Raw genomic sequence first — 20,710 nt, forward strand, 5'->3', positions numbered from 1 at the left:
AGAAGAATTCCCAACGATAGTACGACACATAACAGCATCAAGCAAGAATGCCTTTCCAGGTAAAGAATTGAGGAAGTAAACAATCTAGTTTCACCAATAATTCAACTACTGTCAGGGAACGAGAAAGCTCAAGAAGTTGAAGTAATAATGTCTACACACTGTGGGACAAACCTTCAGATGGAATGAGGACCAAATTCTACTGATGCAAATTTGGTGCATAAACTCCAGGAAGATACCATTTAAAAGATATAAAAGCAAGCAAACATTCAAGAAAGAAGAAAAAACTACCACATATAGCAAGGGCCATACCAACAACTATAAAGAATAGGGATACATCATTAATGTATACAAGAGATTATAGATCCTCCAGTGCAATAGAGAACTACAGACCTCAGGCCATTAGGAAAACAGTCTGAGTCAACTATCTGCTGTCCAACAAACTACCATTCTTCCAAGTCTAAATTGAACCACTTTCAGGGAGAACAATGAAACCTGAGAGTTGGCTGGAATTTGTAAAGTCAAACATTTTGGGCGGAATGCTAATAATGAATGTAGAGGTAGGTATTGTATTTGAATCTGAAAAGATTAATATTTGATTGACTGCAATAAGCACCATCCACCGTGACGATGTCGAAGGGACTTGGTCAGAGTCAAGATGTTGCTGGTAGGATGATTTGGAGGTGTTGGACTGGGGTGTACAAAATAAAACTCACACAACACCAGGTTATAGTCCAACAGGTTTATTTGGAAGCACTAGCTTTCGGAGCGCCGCTCCTTCATCAGGTGGTTGTGGGATCAGCACTCTGAAAGCTAGTGCTTTGAAGTAAAGCTGTTGGACTCTAACCTGGTGTTGTGTGATTTTTAACTTTGCTGTTAGGAGACGGGGATGGGGCTGACTTGCTTCTAACATTCTTTGGAGTAACAAGGTCACATCTATGTAATCATCATTAGTTGCAGTAATGCAATAACCGTCATATTGTTTACTCAACAATACATTTCCAGTTAGACCAGAAAGGTGACTACCTTCCTCCACACTAGACCACTTCAGCTTTGAAGGAGCCCACATACACATTGAATACACATCCAAACACATGGCACCATGCAGTGCTTATATACCCTTTATGGGGGATGGACATATGCTCAGTAGCTGCCATTCTTATGTAGCTTTCAATTGCTGACATTGCAATATTTATACTGTGGTGGTGGTTTCACTTCCTGATGTAGACCAGGTCACTTGTCAGAAAAAATAAATTTCCTTCCTCATTGTCTCCCTTTTTAGTGCTAACATTTCTTTAGCTTCCCCTCTAGAAATGTGAAGGCTATTCAATGATCAAGCATTGTTCATCTTTTGCCGGCTATCTATTCATACAAAATATATTCCAACATCGTGATCAGGAACAACAGATTGGAATAATTTATTCCTTTCATTAACCCAGGAGACACTGAGGTCAATTCTCAACAACATCTTGGCTGAGATCAGATAACTTGGACATCTAAGAGACAGGTCTGTCTTTTGTGACAATGACAGTAAACTGCATACTTATCATTTAATTGTTCTCTGGTATGGATTTTAAATTAAGAAAAATCCAAACAAAGTTTGCAATACAGAGTTTCTATGATTCTAAGGTGTGGAAAATCTGAAAGATAAACACAAAATGCTGGAATTCCAGCTCAGCTAACTGATGCTTATGACCAAGGGATCTCGTACTCAACAAGCTCCATTGGCTGATTAATTAGTTATTCCCCATGAACCGTGTAGGGGTTATCATAGTCAAGATATTGAAAATGTTCAAAAACTGAGAAAAATTGAAATAATCCACAGACATATGCATGAGTCTGAATTGGTTGAGTAGTGGATTAAAAGGCAGTAACTATTATTAGTTTTAATCCTCTTGACATGGTGTGACACTGGGTGTTTGTTTTATGTTCTTGACCTGAAAGGATTTTCATCTACTATGCTAGGTTTGGAGGTTGCAAGCATTTTGGGACCAACCAGCTGTATATGAGTACAATCCATTCTTCTGATTACACTGCTCTCCCCCAGGTTCTCTTGTCCCTTTGGAACTTGACTTGTTAGTGTTTGGAGCTAACACATTATTACAAAAATCTCATAAATCTTGCTTCCCAGCATTGACTCTCACAATTAAAGAAATCCCATAATCTACTTTATTTTCTTTCAATTCTATAACTAATCACAGCACACGTTCCTGGGCCAAGGAATCCCAATAACCAGTACATAAGAGCTATTTCCGGCTTTGTGAGAACTCTCAAATAAGAGGTTGGTGTTTATTTGGTGCCTTCTGAAGATCACACCTGAATTAGGAGTATTGTAGAACAGTAAAACTTCATTGTTTCCTCCCTCCCTTAGTTTTTGCCTTTTGCCTCCTCTTATCACTGCTCCTCACCTGAGACATAATGTAAGGCACAGGTATTGAAATCATTTTGGACCATTTTAGTGCATCACTCAAAACAAGCCTATTGTTTGCCATCATATCGTCTGTACATCCTTAAACAATTTCCATCTCCATTACACTGCCTAGAAGCCCATTTCATTTTTATGTGAAGAACTTCGAGATTAGTTTTATACTTTTCAAACTCTGTCCACTTCTCCTGTTCTATCAATTTAATTTGAAGTTTGAGGTTTATGTTTTCTGTATTGTCCATTACTTTACATTCTTCAATCTAATAGAGTCACAATGCTTAGAAAATCAAAACTATTGATCTACAGCTTCCAAAACTCTGCAAGCAAAGAAAACACCTCCATGCTATATTACTAGAGCTCTAGATTGGTGCTACATCTGAAGCTATATCTGAGTATCCAGAGGACGATTCGTTAAAATAATTTCAGTTTAATGTCCCTCATCTATGTAAAACAACAAATCAAAGATCAGGTAACAGGAGAGAGCTACAATCCATTTCAGCTCTCCTGTGCTAGGGAGTGGAGGAAACATCTAGGGCATACTACAGGTAATCGTTATCCAAAAGCCTCCCATCGTAAAATGTATATGTGTAAGTACACACTACATGAGGATAGAATTTTCTTCAGCTGAATGCTCCATGGGGTGCCTACTTAGGCTGCTAAATAAGGCAGTGCCTATGATGTTAGCAGCAAGGTAATGGCAGGAATAGAGGACTGGCTGACTGGCAGAAGGCAGGGAGTGGAGATAAAAGGGTCTTTTGCAGGATGACAGCTAGTGATGAGTAGAGTTCCGCAGGGGTGGCACTGGGACCACAACTATTCACATTATATATTAATGATCTGGACAAAGGAACAGAGGGAAATGTTGCTAAGTTTGCAAATTACATGAAGATAGTGGAGAGAAAGATAATGTTGAGAACACAGGGAGGCTGCAAAAGAACTTAGGCTAGGATAGGACAAAGAAGTGGCAGTCGGAATACAATATGTGGAAGTGTGAAGTTATGCACTTTGGTAGGAAAAATAGAGGCATAGACTATTTTCTAAATGGGGAAAGGCTTCCAAAATCTGAAGCACAAAGGGTCATGGGCATCCTAATTCTGGACTCTCTTAAGGTTAACATACAGGTTCAGTTGGCAGTTAGGAAGGCAAATGTAATGTTAACACTCAGGTTGAAAGGACTAGAATACAAGAGCAGGGATATACTGCAGAGACTGTCTAAGGCTCTGGTCAGACTACATTTGGAATATTGTGAGCAGTTTGGACCCCATTTCTAAGGAAGGATGTCCTGGCCTTGGAGAGAGTCCAGAAGAGGCTCACAAGAATAATCCCAGGGATGAAAAGCTTGTTATATGAGGATTGGTTGAGCACTCTGGGTCTGTAGTCAATGGACTTTAAACGAATGAGGAGGATCTTATTGAAACTTACAGAATACTGAGAGGCCTGAAGAGAGTGGATGTGGAGAAGGTGTTTCCACAATAGGAGAGACTACAACATGAGGGCACAGCCTCAGAGTGAAGAGAGGACCCTTTAGAACAGAGATGAGGAAGAATTTCTCCAGCCAGAGACTGTGAATCTTTGGAACTCATTACCATAGAAGTCTGTGGAAAACAAATTATTAAGTGTATTTAAGACAGAGGTAGATAAGTTCTTAATTAGAATGGAGCTCAAAGGTTACAGGGAGAAAGCAGGAGAATGGGGTTGAGAAACATTTGCCATGGTCGAATGGCCATGCAGACATGTTGAGCCAAATTACCTAATTCTGCTCCTATATTTTACGGCCTTATGACATCAAACAGCCTGCCTAGGCTCACTGTTCACTCTCAGATGTGAAGAATGAGGATTCAATGGGCTGAGGTCCTCGAGGAAGCTGTATGCTAGGAAGCACCATCGTGAAAGAGAGAGAAAACACTGATAAAAAATACAGCAGTCCAACAGCTAAAGCACACATAGTAGGAATGGATTCAAAGTATTGGAGAAGATTTGAATGTGAGGAAGAGATGAAAATTCCTATTTTTTGCACAGTAGGCAATTAAAACTACATCTAATAAGATTCTTCCATCAGTTGCTCAGACTATATCGCCAAGTCCTTTTATATTTGTACCTAATTTTATCTTTTCCTAAATTTTATATTTTTTATTTTGAGATTCTCATTTATTTTGTCCATTGTATTTGGGGTAAAATTGACTGTAATACTCATGCATGTTTATAGGTGGTTAAAATTAGTGAAAATATCATTAATTAACCTAGAAGACAGCTCCACTCTACCTGTCATGAAAGAATGCAGTTTTCTTATAGAATTGATATCAAATGAAGTTTGCCTGGTTCAGGAACAAAATAATCTTGAATAGTGAGTGGAAGCACCTTGGATTTGTCTAAAGTGGATTTGGATTGACTATGGAGACTTTGTTGGGTCTTAGGTGGGTGCACTAGATGGGGTCAATGTCAGAGATTCAGATAGGTTAGAGCATGTAACTGTAAAATAACCTGTACAATAGCTTTGTTATTATAAATGACTTCTTTTACATTCTGATATTCTCTACATCAGGAAACATACCTAGCAAAATTTTCCCTAGCAAAATTTGGTTGAAAAAAAATGCTAGAAATGCACAGTGGCTCGGTCAGCATCTGAAAGGGTCACTAAGTTAGCTTTTCCAGGAGGAATGGGTCCTCCCCAGTTAGGTTGGTTTACTCATTTTTAAGGGCCTGACATACACAAGTCCAAAGGTGAAGGGAAGAACATCAGATGTTTCCAGTTTCAACCTGGGTCAGGTCTCCAATCTCCCCAAAAAAATTAATCCATCTTTTCTTTCAGCTACAAACATATCCATAGCATCAGTTTTCCTGCTTAGATTTTGGATTTCCAACATTCATAGTATTTCCCATTTTTTCTTGATAGATTCCGAACTGTTTAATGTGTATGGCCTAACAATATGGTTTTAAACCCTTGTAAACTAAAAGGACATGTCTGCTCTCTTTAACCCCTTGACTTACAGACGTCACTTTCTCTTTTTACTTTCTTTTGACTTTTTGTTCTGTGATCGTTGCTTCCCCTTTTTCCTTTTGTTATCTCTTTGCTTTCTTCAATGTTTTTCTGTCTGTGTTTTTTCTCCTGGTTTTTTATTTTTTGATTTGCTTTGTTTCAATTTTCATGTAGGGCAGTAGTTCTGTGAGTGGGAGTCCAGTACCTTCCACTTCTGGCACCAGCACACCAAGGCGCGGACGCAGGCAACTTCCCCAGACTCCCTCCACACCTAGGCCGCATGTCACCTACTCCCCTGTGGTGCGAAAAGCCATGAATACATCACAGCAGGGCAGGATACCAACCCCCGTGCCACGCAGGTACTCACCACCGCCCCCGGAGCATCAGAGGGGGGAGCGGCAGAGCAGCAGCAGGTCTCCCGCTATGGAGAGAAGCACCATCCCCCGTAACGAGTCCCCACGACTAAATCGCCAAAGCAGCAGCCGCTGGTCCACTCCCAGCTCCCACGTATCTGAGCCTTACCTGGGATCTCACAATGATAACTATTACTGCAGCCCTGACTATGATGTGCCAAGCGAGGAAACTCTGACCTTCGAGGCTGCCATAGCAACAAGTTCCGGAAGGTCGCCCAGGACTTCTCGGGTGACGTCATCCTCTGTGTCCCCTTCACGGCATGGGCGACGAGTACCAAATGGGTACTATCACAATCTCGGGGCGATGAAAACAAAAGGACCTGGCACAAGAAAAGGAATGCATGAACCCTACAGTGAAACTGATGAGGATGACTGGTGCTAGCCCTAACATTCATCTTACATTGCCAAGCACGTCAGGGGGACTCTCTGGGCCTCTTAGGACCTGAGAAGCTCTAGCCTTCTAAAAAAAAGTTTGAAAAAAAAACAAAAAATGGGAGAAAGGAAAAAAAACTGAAAAAAATTTTAAACTAATCTTTATTGGGTGGGGGTTTGGAGCATGTGTAAAAATAAATCAAAATGGGGACATTGCAAGAAACTACGACTCATGTGGGTCCCTATAACAGGTTTAGTTGTCTCTAACATAAATAAGGAGAGGAAAAAAGAAGTAAACAAAATCCTAAAAGGACTTTTGGAAACTGTTGGGTTTCATTGATGAGTTTTATCATCTGTTACCTGTTAATATATATTGATATTGTATGGGGGAATGAAGGTTATCCAGTGCACAACATGTTCAATCACATAAATTCATCTGAATGCCTGCGATATTACTGTCATTTCTGAGGTGTGGGCTCTAAGCAATGACAAATGAGAAGAGAAAAATAAGAAATCCATCTACCAGCTTGAAAGTTCTGTTGTGTGCCTTCTTGCCTCATCAGAACAGCCTATCACAGCATGGAATCCTCATGAAGCTCTCACGCTACGGAAAGAGCATGCCCCATTCAAGAGCACTTTGATTTTGCGTACGTACAGGGGAGGGGGGAGGGGTTGTGCGCGGAGGGGAGGGGCATGTAAGATGGAGGAAGTTGCCAGATAATAGTTAATTTTTTTAACTATTGTGAGATCATTTCCATTTAATTTGTAATTCTGCTTTTTCAAGCCTGTCAATTGAACAAGTTTGGATATAATTTCCTCCTCACCAGGGGCTCTTGGTTGATGATAAGATCAGAGGAAGGTGAATCATTCTGTGTAAGGCAATTACAATGAACATGGGAGCAAGTAAAATATACCAGCCCAGCACAAAACGGAGTGCATGCTTTATGTGAAACACTATCTCCTGTGTCTTTGTGATTCAATCCATTAGGATTGTTTGTAAATTTTTCAAAATTTCCTTCCCTGCATTTCCTCCTTAATTAAGGATTGTGCAGATTGTGCCTGCTTTACTCAGCTCAGTCTAGCATCTCCAAATTTGCTAAATCTTAGCAGGCACAGTGTGATGGGGAGGTGGGGAAATGGTTATGCAAGTTTTCTGCAGGTTAATTAAAAGCTGCATATTTATTAATGCCTCTTTAAAGCAATTTTGGGTAATAGCATGCTTCTCTTTAAAAGGTTAAGTTCTATTTAACCAACTTAAAGGACACAATTTTAACAATAAGCAAGTGTCTGGGTTTTGAATTAGCTTAAATCTTGCATTGGGGTCCAATTTCAATAAGCTTGAATGCTGTTAATCACTACCCAGTACTGAATACATTGCAACATCCAGCAACCAGGTAGATTGTACAATCCTTTGATTTCCTTCATTCACTTACCCTGATTGTCCATCTGCCCAGGACATGTTGACGTTGTGTTTAAAGTTGCTGGTTATCCTCATCAGATAGCAACAGATTAATTGTGTTGCCCTCAACTGCAGACATAAATGATCTGTCCAAGATGCTGCATACATTGGTAGCATAGGAGTCAAGGCGAGATTTATTGGGGTTACATTTTAAGAACTTGTAAATTATAACAGCAAAGAAAAGACTGAGGATGATGAGAAATTTGACATTCTTTGAGAGTCTTGGTGAGTTAAAGTAGCAAAGTTTCTTGTTGTTTCACAACAGTAAGGTATATGGAAAGGAGAAAAAGGGTGTGGGATAATGTGCATGAAACTTCAAATTGTACATTCCAGTTGCAGTTTCTTTTCAAAAACCTGTCTCTGAAGAGAAAAGCCATTTGCCCCTACCTCACCCCCAGATGTTGGACCTGTCAGTGAACTTTGTGAAAGATATTCTCTTGTAATCACACAGCATGTGGTTGGGTCTGGCAAATATTCGAAGGAGGAATCTGATGCAAAATGCAATAAATATGAAAAAGATGTAAAAAGGAACCAAACAGGTACAATCAGAACCTCACTTTCCCCTATCAGAATTCATATGTATGCAGCTAGTTTGCTAGTGTACTGAATTGGTAGTACTGAGATGGTATCCATCACTGTCTACATCCCATGTGCACAGGCTGGATTTTCTGGAGTTTTGGCTTCAGTTTACTTTCCAGTTTATTTTCCCCATTAAGCCTGGAAGATCACGATTAGTTTTACTTTGCTATGGAGCCTGATTCATGTTGACTAAGCTTCCAAGATATTAGACAAGTAGAGAGGATAGAGGTGGAAGGCAAACAAACAAGGAGAATTAGGCTTATGAAGCATGCCTAAATACTTGCACTGGTTCATATTTCTTGTCTGATCCATTGTCAGTCAGTCAGTACATTTGAACTGATCCATGAGTCTTTTTATAACATGGATTCTATTGCATGTTTCCAACACTGGGTGGGGGGGGGGAGCGTGGAAACATACTGAAGGTGTGGCTCCAGAATATAGCAAATGACGGTCTATGATATAGAGCCCACATAGCTCCTTCAGCACCCATCCCCAGTGCAATACTGCCCTCAGATGAGCATTTTCAAAATGTGCAAGCCTTAAAATATACAAAAGCACTAACTGTGGGGACAACAGAAATGTGCACTAGCCAAATGTGTCTGTCAAAGACCTCTGGAGTAAAGCAGAGGTCTTAAGTCACTTTGATTTCTGTGATGCTATGTGCAGGTGTGTTGTCCACGGAGTCCACATACAATGAAGGGTATCACATCTCCTAAACTCTCCAGCACCTTGTAAAATATCAGCATGTTCTCAGCATGTCTGAAAGAGCAGGAAAATACTGGGAAAACTTCTAATATGTGAATGCAGGACCATTTAAACAGCAACAAGATAATAATGAACACATTTTTGTGTACATGTGTTTGCTAAGGCTATGCATCCTCCTTATTGTAAATACTTTAATGGTTCTCTTAGAATAAGATAATGATGTGAATTTATAATTAATATAGTTCCAAAAGATAGAGCTTATAAATTTCTGGGAAATATATAAATATATAGATACATATATTTATGTATGAAGAATTTTATTAATATAAAACACCTTGTCAGACACTGCAGGGACAAACTGTTATGTTACTGTCACCTGAGACATGAAAGGGGTACAACAGGAAAAAGAGAATTACAAAACATCCAAATGTCAAATTGAAATGGAGGTGATCTCGTAAAGTTTTGACTGCATTCTGTTCTCCAGCTTCGGCTGTGACATCATTGTCAATCTGATCCACTTGGCTGCCAGATCGTGTCCTAACCTTTTTGTGTAAAGTTTTGTTGTTTATATACTTGAGTGAAAGAATGGATGTAAATGTTCTTGTTGGGGTTTGATGCAGCTGGTTAGCTCATGAACCTCTCCAGTGTGGAGCAATTTTCTGAAGGATGGTGTGCTCAAAAGATGTACCAACCAGACCTGTACCAACCAGCTACCAACTTCTGGTTTGATTGCCTAGGAAGGACAGGTACACTACGAGACACCTTCCAATGCCTTCAGCAGGAATCACAGCTGAGAATATCGTCCATAAAATATTCCAGTGCTGTGGGAGCTAATTAGGAATATCCTGATTACAATGTGAGGAAAGTAAAAGGAAAAATATCTTTGGTCAGTAACAAATTTAGTGAGGTCTGGTGGTGACAACTACAATGAGCAATCTTATTTTTATATTTTTATCACAACTATTTTAATATTAAGCCATCACAAAAAACTCAGTCATGTGAATGATGCAAAAGGCTAACTAATCACAAATTACTTTTAAAACTCTAATACAACTAAAAGAGGAAAATATTTCCAAATCAAGTAGTTGAAAATGAATGATCATTGTTTTCCAACTATCTGACAGAACATCAGACTTCAAACCAAGTGTTGAACTGAGATTTTAATTGTTTTATAATTGTTTTATAATCGGGCTTTCCATCTCTTTATTTTGGTTCAGCTTTCGTTCTCTCAAATGGGGGAGTTTACATGGTGGGATGGGTGCGGCATACTAATAAATGTACCTTTCCATCATTTAAGAAAAGAATTTTGAAAGATGTGCTGTAAAATTAGTCATGTAGTTCAGTCCCATATCAAGAACAGAAAATTGATTCACCCATACATCTTGCTGCCATCTTGAAACTTATTCCAATTATCTATCTAGACACAGGTACAATGGCAACAAAAGTAAACTTTACACAAAAAAAAAGCTTTAAGTCTTATTGTTTTCATGGAAACTGTCAGCTTAATGGACATGTGCTTATATTCCCAGGGTTAAATGTATTTTTGGACAATGGGTTAGTTCGTCAGAGATTGATGAATATTGTCTTCTGTTTTTATTTTGATATATATTTCTTGTATTATTTTGCCAATGTTTAATGGATGTTATTGTATGGATGCAATTAGACTTGCAACAAATTCCTACCTAAGGTCTAGGTTGCTTGACAATATTTATCATAATGAGCTTTCACGGTGAGGGGAATATATTTTGTTGAACGGGATGTTGCCAGACAGAAGATGCTTCAGCCTACTTAATTTCTCTCATTGGCACTCATGCTCCAGAAACATATACAGTACAAAAATGTATATATCTGCGATGAATTAAATATATCTCAGTGACCATTTCACTGACAGTAAGATTCAGTCCTGATTTAATTTATTTTCCCCTCTGAGAAAGTTATTTTATGTTTCCTCTCCTCCTCCTTCTCTGAAGTATCTATCACATGCTGCTTCTCAGACAAACTAAATAAAGGCAGAATTTATTTATAGAGTCTGCCATTGCGGTGTTGTGACTGTCCTGGAGGTGTAGTAAAGCAGTAAAGACTTTGATTTAAATTCTCCTGTACCCCTAAACAAGGAGGAACCCATCTTCTGTTTAGTGTCTTCTCATGATGGGTTTATCTGAAAATGTAAATGGCAGCACAACCCAAACTCCATTCTTCATAAATACTTCCAATCTCAATATATGCTTCCAAACAAACACTGTTACACACTACCATATCTCCTCTTATGATGGTCAAACATCTGACCATTGACTAAGCTAAATGCAGTGACTAAATTGCCACAGATGCGAAACTACCTGAAGCTTATTACTGCTGTCAATGTTTCAAAATCTTTTCTTTGAAAACCTGGCCAGCCACAACCAATGAAAATAACAGACATGCACAGCAACTCATAGCTTGAGGTACACTGAAAATAAGCATTTTATTTTAAATAGCAAAAGGCCATTAACATCAGACATAACTTGGAAAAACTGGCTGAGATTTTGAAGTAATTATCATTTAGTTAAGGCCTAAACACAAATCGAAGATCGACAATAGATAAACATTGGTTGTAGTTTTCATTTGAAGATTATCAACGTGTCACATGGAACTTTTCTGCAGGTGTGGTTGATTCAGGATACACCTGTATTTTAAATTGGAATGTGAGCTTGCTCCATGAATTGCCCAGCACAACAGACTTTGCTGCAACCAAGTGAACTGCTGACAAGAAAGCTTGCACCAACTGTTCAGGAAATGAAGACCCCAGCTTTCTGGGGAAAGGAAAGATGAATAATATTTCAATATTTTGAATAAATAATTTACATATCACTTACTAGTGGAGAAGTAAGTCTGCAAATGCCTTTATAAACCCATTGAAATGGTGTATTTTAGGACTTTCAATAATGGTGTAGTGGGATTACACCATTTTGATAAATACGTAGAATATTTAGCCATTGAACCTGCCATTCTAAACAATTAAGACTGGTCACAATTGCACTTGAACAACTACACTTCACGCCTGCTCCCCATATTTCATGATACCCCGAAAGACCAAACTTCTGTTTACTTTGGTGCTAAGTATGTGATGGCTTATCCAAAAACCTCTGGTGTAGAGACCTCCAAAGATTCACAAGCATTTGAGTGAAGAAATTTCTCATCAGTTCTAAATGCTCGATTTCTTATTCTCAACTGTGCCCATTTGTTTGAGGTTCCCCAGGAGAGGGAACAGCTCTCAGCATCCATCCTGTCAAGCCCCCTTTATAATCTTGAATGTTTCAATGATATTAACTCTCATTCTTCTAAACTCCATGGAATATGAACCCAATTTATGCCACATCTCATCATAGGACTCCCCTATTACCCTCCATTGAAACATAGAAGATAGGTGCAGGAGAAGGCCATTCGGCCCTTCGAGCCTGCTCTGCCAATCATCACGGTCATGGTTAACTGTCCAACCCAATAGCCTAACCCTGCTTTCTCCCATAATCTTTGATCCCATTCACCCCAAGTACTCTATCTAGCTGCTCCTTGAATACATCCAATGTTTTGGCATCACCTGCTTCCTGTGGTAATGAATTCCACAGGCCCACTACTCTTTGGGTAAAGAAATGTCTCCTCATCTCCGTCCTAAATGGTCTAACCTGAATCCTCAGAGTGTGACCCCTGGTTCTGGATGCACCCACCATCGGGAAAATCCTCTTCACATCTACCCTGTCTAGTCCTGTTAGAATTTTATAAGTCTCTATGAGTGTCCCCCCTCACTCATCTGAACTCCAGTGAAAATGGTCCTAACCTAATCAATCTGTTCTCATAGTCAGTCTCACCATCCTCAGAATCAGTCCAGTAAATCTAGTATTCTTTTATTCTTATCTTCCAATCCCCTTGCAATAAAAGCCAACAAGCCACTTGCTTTCCTAATCCCCTGCTGTGCCTGTGTTCTAACTTTCCACGGTCCTTGTATGAGTATACTCAACTTTCTCTGAACATTAACATTTACAAATTTCACACTGGTCAAAAGTTTGCTTTTTTACTCCAACAACCAAATTAAGTGTCCTTGCACTTCCCTGCATTATACTGTGTCTGTCATCTTGTTCCCAGCTCACTTAACCTGTCTGTGTCTTATTGTAGACGCTATGTAGCATTCCGCCTAACCTGGTATTGTCGACAAACTTAGATTGATTATTCTGTCTGATTGTCTAATTAATTAATGTAGATTGTAAACACACTTGTAGCATTTCACTAGTCATAGCCTTCTATCGTGAATACACATTTAACAAATATTTTTTAACTATTTGTCATGTTGCCATTAATAAGCATACTCAGAGGAAATAGTACAAAGTAATTTGACTTGATCAAGTCCAAGTGAATTGAGATTATTACACAAAGATTTTTAAAAACTGGGAAATCAAATATTCTGATTGCACATTATGAATAGTTATGAATAGAACCATCAATTTCCCCAGAATATTTTCAATCACAAATATGGCCCCAGACCTGTTTTTTTTTAACTCTGCTCTTCATGCCATGTACTAATTCTCCTAATTATTAGCTGACTTCTCCTAATGCTGTTTTTTATTGTTCATAGAACATTACAGCGCAGTATAGGCCCTTCGGCCCTTGATGGTGCGCCGACCTGTGGAAACAATCTGAAGCCCGTCTAACCTACACTATTCCATTTTCATCCATATGTTTATCCAATGACCATTTAAATGCCCTTAAAGTTGGCGAGTCTACTACTGTTGCAGGCAATGCAGTCCACACAGTCCTCTGAGTAAAGAAACAACCGCTAACATCTGTCCTATATTTATCACCCCTCAATTTAAAGTTATGTCCCCTCATGCTAGACATTACCATCAGAGGAAAAAGGTTCTCACTGTCCACCTATCTAACCCTCTGATTATCTTATATGTCTCAATTAAGTCACCTCTCAACCTTCTACTCTCCAAGGAAAACAGCCACAAGTCCTTCAGCCTTTCATCATAACACCTTCCCTCCATACCAGGCAACATCCTAGTAAATCTCCTCTGGTTTCTTTCCAAAGCTTCCACACCCTTCCTATAATGCAGTGACCAGAACTGTACACAATACTCCAAATGTGGTCACACGAGAGTTTTGTACAGCTGTAGCATGACCTCATGGCTCCGAAACTTAATCCCTCTACTAATAAAAGCTAATATATTGTATGGATTGTTAACAACCCTATCAACCTGGGTGGCAACTTTCAGGGATCTATGTACATGGACACCGAGATCTCTCTGCTCATCTACCCTATCAAGAATCTTACCATTAGCCCAATACTCTACATTCCTTTTACTCCTTCCAAAGTGAATCACCTCACATTTTTCCACATTAAACTCCATTTGTCACCCCTTAGCCCAGCTCTGCAGCTTATCTATGTCCCTCTGTAACCTACAACATCTTTCTGCACTATCCACAACCCTACTGACTTGAGAGTCATCCGCAAATTTACTAACCCATCCTTCTGTACCCTTACCTAGGTCATTTATAAAAATGACAAACAGCAGTGGCCCCAAAACAGATCCTTGTGGTACATCACAAGTAACTGAACTCCAGAATGAACATTTCCCATCAACCACTACCCTCGGTCTTCTTTCAGCTAGCCAATTTCTGATCCAAACCGCTAAATCACCCTCAATCCCATGCCTCTGTATTTTCTGCAATAACCTACTGTGGGGAACCTTATCAACCTCCTTACTGAAATCCATATACCACCACATCAACCGCTTTACCTTCATCCACCTGTTTGGTCACCTTCTGAAAGAACTCAATAAAGTTTGTGAGACATGACCTACCCTTCACAAAACCGTGTTGACTCTCCCTAATCAACTTATTCCTTTCTAGATTATTACAAATCCTATCTCTTATAATCCTTTCCAACACTGTTCCCACAACTGAAGTAAAGCTCACTGGTCTATAATTACCAGGGTTGTCTCTAATCCCCTTCTTGAACAAGGGGACAACATTTGCAATCCTCCAGTCTTCTGGCACTACTCCTGTAGACAATGACGACATAAAGTTCAAAGCCAAAGGCTCAACAATCTCCTCCCTGGCTTCCCAGAGAATCCTAGGATAAATCCCATCCAGCCCAGGGGACTTACTTATTTTTACATTTACTAGAATTGTTAACACCTCCTCCTTGTGAACTTCAAACCCATCTAGTCTAGTAGCCTGTATCTCAGTATTCTCCTCGACAACATTGACTTTTTCTTGTGTGAATACTGACAAAAAATATTCATTTAGTGCTTCCCCCATCTCCTCTGACTCCACGCACAAATTTGCACTACTGTCCTTGATTGGCCCTAACCTTACTCTAATCATTCTTTTATTCCTGAGATACCAATAGAAAGCCCTAGGGTTTTCCTTGATCCTATCTGCCAATGACATCTCATGTCCTCTCCTGGCTTTTCTTAACTCTTTCTTCAGGTTTTTCCTGACTAACTTGTAACTCTCAAGCGCCCTAACTGAACCATCACATCCCATCCTAACATAAGCCTTCTTCTTCCTCTTGACAAAAAATTCAACTTCCTTAGTAAACCACCACTCCCACACTCGACAATTTCCTCTCTGCCTGACAGGTACATACTTATCAAGGACGCACAGTAGCTGTTTCTTGAATAAGCTCCACATTTCAATTGTGCCCATCCCCTCAGTTTCCTTCCCCATCCAATTCATCCTAAATCCTGCCTAATCGCATCATAATTGCTTTTCCCCCAGCTGAAGAAGGGCATGTGCCCGAAACGTCGAATCTTCTGTTCCCTAGATGCTGCCTGACCTGCTGTGCTGTTCCAGCAATAAAGTTTCAGCTTTTCCCCCAGCTATAAGGCTTGCCCTGCGGTATATACCTGTCCCTTTCCATTGCTAAAATAAACATAACCAAATTGTGGTCGATATAACCAAATCTAACACCTGGCCGGGTTCATTACCCAATACCAAATGTAATAGACAATAGACAATAGGTGCAGGAGTAGGCCATTCAGCCCTTCGAGCCTGCACCGCCATTCAATATGATCATGGCCTTGCCTCTTGTTGGCCTGTCTATATACTGTGTCAGGAAAACCTCCTGCACACATTGCATAAAAACTGGCCCATCTAAAGTGCTTGAACTATAGTATTCCCAGTCAATATTTGGAAAGTTAAAGTTCTCCATAACAATTACCTTGTCACTCTCGCTCCTATCCAGAATCCTTTCCTGTACATCTCTGGAACTGTTCGGAGGCCGATAGAAGACTCCCAAAAGGGTGACCTCTCCTTTCCTGTATCTAACCTCAGCCCATACTACCTTCATAGACGAGTCCTCACCATTCTTTCTGCAGCTGCAATACTATCCATGACTAATAATGCCACACCCCACCTCTTTACCATTTTGTCTGTTCTTACTGAAGCATCTAAATCCCGAACCTGCAACAACCATTCCTGTCCCTGCTCTATCCATGTCTCCAAAATGGCCACAACATAGAAATCCCATGTACAAACCCATGCTGCAAGTTCACCCATCTTATTCCAGATGCTCCTGGCATTGAAGTAGACGCTCTTCAAGCCAACTTCTTGCTTGCCAGTGCCGTCTTGCGACCTTGAAACCTTATTTTGGATCTCACTACTCTCAACCTCCTATATACTTGAACTACAAATTGGGTTCCCACCCCCCTGCTGAATTAGTTTAAACCCTCCCGAAGAGCATTAGCAAATTTCCACCCCAGGGTATTGGTACCCCTCTGGTTCAGGCGAAGACCATCCTGTTTGTAGAGGTCCCACCTGCCCCAAAAAGAGCCCCAATTATCCAGGAATCCAAAACCCTCCATCCTGCACCATCCCTGTAGCCATGTGTTCGGCTCCTCTCTGTCCCTATTCCTTGCCTCGCTAGCACATGACACGGGCAACAAACCAGAGACAGCAACTGTGTTTGTCCTAGCTCTAAGCTTCCACCCTAGCTCCTTGAATTTCTGCCTTAAATTAGTCAATGTTAAGTGAATGAGGAGCTAAGGGACACTAACCAAATTGTCCTCCCAAGCTCTGTTCATCTTTTTCTCCAATGAAGATTATCTTTCTCTGTACTCTACCATGAGTAATGTGTCAAATTGCACCCATAAATAAACACAGTTGAGATCAAAACCAGCAACTGGATTAGTGGTGCTGGAAGAGCACAGCAGTTCAGACAGCAACCGAGGAGCAGTAAAATCGACGTTTCGGGCAAAAGCCCTTCATCAGGAATCAAAACTAGCAATGCAATTTAAAAACTTTTGTAGTTTCTGCCAGTAATGGGAGAGAGATTCAGGCACTGTGGTGTGGGATAGCTGGTCATAAAGACAGTCGTAGGAGGATGTCTGAGGAAGTCCTATGCCTTGTACTGATGTGTTGAATCCACTGAGCTGCTCTGGCTTTTACCTGCTCATCCTGTAGACATGTGCTTCAAGATGTTATTTTTTCTTGCAAACATAAATGTGTCAGGCGTGTTAAGTGAATACCTAAGTAAAAATCAAACTTAAAACTGCACAAATGAGTGTTTATACTGCACACTCAGCAAAAAGCCCCAAGTATATATCAGCCATGTGTGGACACTAGCTGATATGGGTCAGGAAAAAAAACTTTTCTCCTCTGAGCCCTTTCTCTGTTCAGATTGAAGTAATGGATGTCTCATCTATCTGCAAACTGGTAGGGCCCAGATGTTAAATAAATTTGTCCAGTCACAGCCAAGTTTCTTACAGCTGATATTAAAAAGAAAAAGCATTGGGAAAACTCAGCAGCGTGCAGAGAGAAACAGAGTTAAAGAAAGTTCCAAAGAAGAATCTTTGGACTTGAAATGTTAACTCTGTTTCTCTCTCCACAGATACTGCCTGACCTACTGAGTTTCTCCAGCATTTTCTGTGTTTATATTAGATTTCCAGCATCCGCAGTATTTTGGTTTTATTCTGTCTAACTTGCATCATATACTGACAGTACAGAAACAATCAGAATTTAGCTCTGGTGAACACTTGATATAATATTGAGAATTTGGCCCATTACCCTCGAGCATGTCCCTTCCCAACCCATAGAAATCAACCATGGGTTTCCCTACACACAAGGAAGTTAATGCTGTTCTTTTGGAACCCCCCAATCATCTAGAAATATGGATGATGTAGTTAAAACAAATGTTCCCAAATGAATTGTACCTTGGGAGAAAGAAACACATTGAATTTGTGTCAAACTCCTAACTTCACATTGAGAAAGACCAGGGGAGTGAATCCAGTAAATTAGAGCTGTGAAATGAACTGTATTTAAATGAATATATATTTACATAACTGTTGATGCTATTTTACAAATTTAAAATCACTTTACAGACCTTATCACCGGCAGTTAACCACAAGCAACAAATAGCAATCCAGTGACACACAAACTGTAGCAATATCGAGGCAAGGGCAACACTCAAAATTAGTCCCTTTTCTAAGTCAAAGAATTTAAGGCAGGATGATGTTCTGTCCTGCTCAAGCATATTGCAAGGTTTTCAAATTACTATTTGATTTCATAATTGACCAAACTTTGATTAATGTAGAGTAATATGTGACTGTAACTGTTAGTAAGGTTTTAGGTAGCATTGTCTCTGAGGGGCATTATCAATCAAACCTTTCAAAAGGCTGGAGCACATCTTTGGAGTTGAGACAAAGGAGGGTGCGTTTCAAAAATATGTCTTTTGTTATTTGATAACATTTTCATTGATCTCTGTCTGTCATCTCTCTGCTCAACTGCTGAAGAAAGAAGGGGAAGAATGTATTCCTAAGATAAGAGGGCATTCTTTGTAACACTATGTCTGATGCATTGAGGGACTGTTTCGTAAACAATCTGGAAATGACTAATGATGATATTGCTATCAAAGCACCTAATGCTTTCATGTGACCTTCCCTGCCAATATTTTGATAATCGTGTTAACTTGTTTAAAATAATGTCATGTGAGTGTGTTAAGTGTTTGCTGATACACCAAGTCAGTACTAGATTTATACATTGAAATTATTTTATTCTATGTCAATGCATCATATCACAGGCATTGTTCTAGATAGACTGCGTCCAAATGAAAAATTAGCAATAGTGTCTTGTGTGAGTATCTCAGTGGCGTGGAACATTGATATATTTTTAACACTTTTAAATTGATTGGAAATACTAATACATTTATGTCAAAACATCTAATTGCATTTTCAGTAATGTGACACCTAATGAATGCTGACAAATGTGGCTGGAATACATGATGCAGTGACTGAAAAGTAATGCTAGGGATTGTTGCAAGCCTAATATGCAAATATGGAATAGTTACATGTGTCATATAAGTGTATTGTGATGAAATATAATTCACATATTCTGTCTTTGAGTACCAGTGGATGAACATGTGTTTTGCTGAAGTGGAAGACTTTAAATGACCTGTTTTGCCAACAGGTGGTTAGGCCAATCCAAGCTTGTAGTGTTTTGCTATTACTTCCCTGCATGCATTCACTGCTGCACCTCCATTAACTATAAAGGTTTTTCACTCATGTTTTCCTCCAATGTTTTCTGTAAGTCAATGAAGAAGTGTTTATAAGCTCTCTCCTGACTCTCAATGCCAACCCTACAATCATCTGATATTGGCATCGCAAACACATAATAACATCAGCAGTATTCTTGGTGAAAATGAATTTCAGCTGGAGAATGGAATCAACAAAGGCAACAGATTCTGCTGTTATAAAGAACTGTGATTGTACTGAGGGTTCTTGTGTGCTACTCTTTTCACAGTCTCTCATTTTAAATATTATTTGTGTTAATGAAGGTAGCGTCTAACTATTTGTCACTGTAGAATGTTGTTGTTAGAGAAAATCTGAATGCTGACTGTGTAAATGGTTTAATAAGTCAAAAAAGGTTCAGGATTGAACCATGGTTTAAGTACAGGCTCCCTGCTATATGTATCCTCAGTGATGCTTCACAAACTGTTACACTGCTGAGTGGCTGCCTTATACACTAAATTATGCTGTGATACCCAACGGTCACTTTGCTAGATTGAGTGGCACACCCAGCAGTCATTCAGAACAGTGCTATTTAACCTCTGGGACCAAAGACTAAATGTAGCCTAGTCTAAGTGGTTAAAAGTCTCCTTAATCTGCTCAGTAAATTGAAATTTGCAGAAAGTTTGAACTAAATTTCTCACTATTAAAGATATAATTGTCTAATATTATGTAATCATTATAATCCTATTCAGAGATCATATTGGTTACCAGTATACAAAACCAAAAAGAATCAAACTGATGCAAGCAGCAACACTCTTCCTTAGTTATTATTCTGCATCTCGTGTGCATTAAACTGGATTTACTTGATATTGACAATGACTGAAAAGTTCAGGAGTGTCCTTATCTGTCTTTAGTGCAAATATCCCTTACCTCAAACAGCACAGAAATGTTAAAACGACATTAAAGGAGCTAATTCTTGTCTGATGGATGTAATTTGTGGTCTCACCTCTTGTATTAACTCCAGTTCACCAATGGAGTAACCTCTTTTCAACGCATCATTATTTAATTTCAAGTGTAATATTCCAGGATTATCTTTTATTTTTGCTATCTTAACATGATATCACCAAACAATAAATAAAGGTAGGTCAGGTACCGCAGTGAGTTTAGGCAGTTTAGAATAATTATGCAATTTTGTGAGTCCAGAGAATGTGACACTGAGCCCAAATTTTATATGTACTGTTATTTCTTCCCACAGTCTGAATAACTGAGGTTATTCAGTATGTCTGATGACTTGCTGGAGACTCA

At 39.5% G+C, this 20,710-nt stretch overlaps 1 protein-coding gene across 14 annotated transcripts in view; it reads left to right on the forward strand.

Moving 5' to 3' along the window:
- Positions 1–6,798, forward strand: part of LOC122552384 (voltage-dependent P/Q-type calcium channel subunit alpha-1A-like) — a 662,051-nt gene extending 655,253 nt beyond the window's left edge. For 6 of the 14 annotated variants that reach the window (XM_087983287.1, XM_087983286.1, XM_087983278.1 and 3 more), the window contains one exon: positions 5,574–6,797. In XM_087983287.1, coding sequence (XP_087839413.1) covers positions 5,574–6,194 — 621 coding nt within the window. In that variant the 3' untranslated portion in view covers positions 6,195–6,797. Of the gene's footprint in view, positions 1–5,573 lie in introns of all 14 variants that reach the window. The other 8 variants (XM_087983277.1, XM_087983279.1, XM_087983283.1 and 5 more) reach the window with 3 other exon arrangements.
- The last annotated feature ends 13,912 nt before the right edge of the window (positions 6,799–20,710 follow it).

This window comes from Chiloscyllium plagiosum, unplaced genomic scaffold (assembly GCF_037043375.1).
Source record: "Chiloscyllium plagiosum isolate Xiang-an unplaced genomic scaffold, Cpla_swu_hap1 HiC_scaffold_45, whole genome shotgun sequence".
NCBI classification, from domain to species: Eukaryota; Metazoa; Chordata; class Chondrichthyes; order Orectolobiformes; family Hemiscylliidae; genus Chiloscyllium; species Chiloscyllium plagiosum.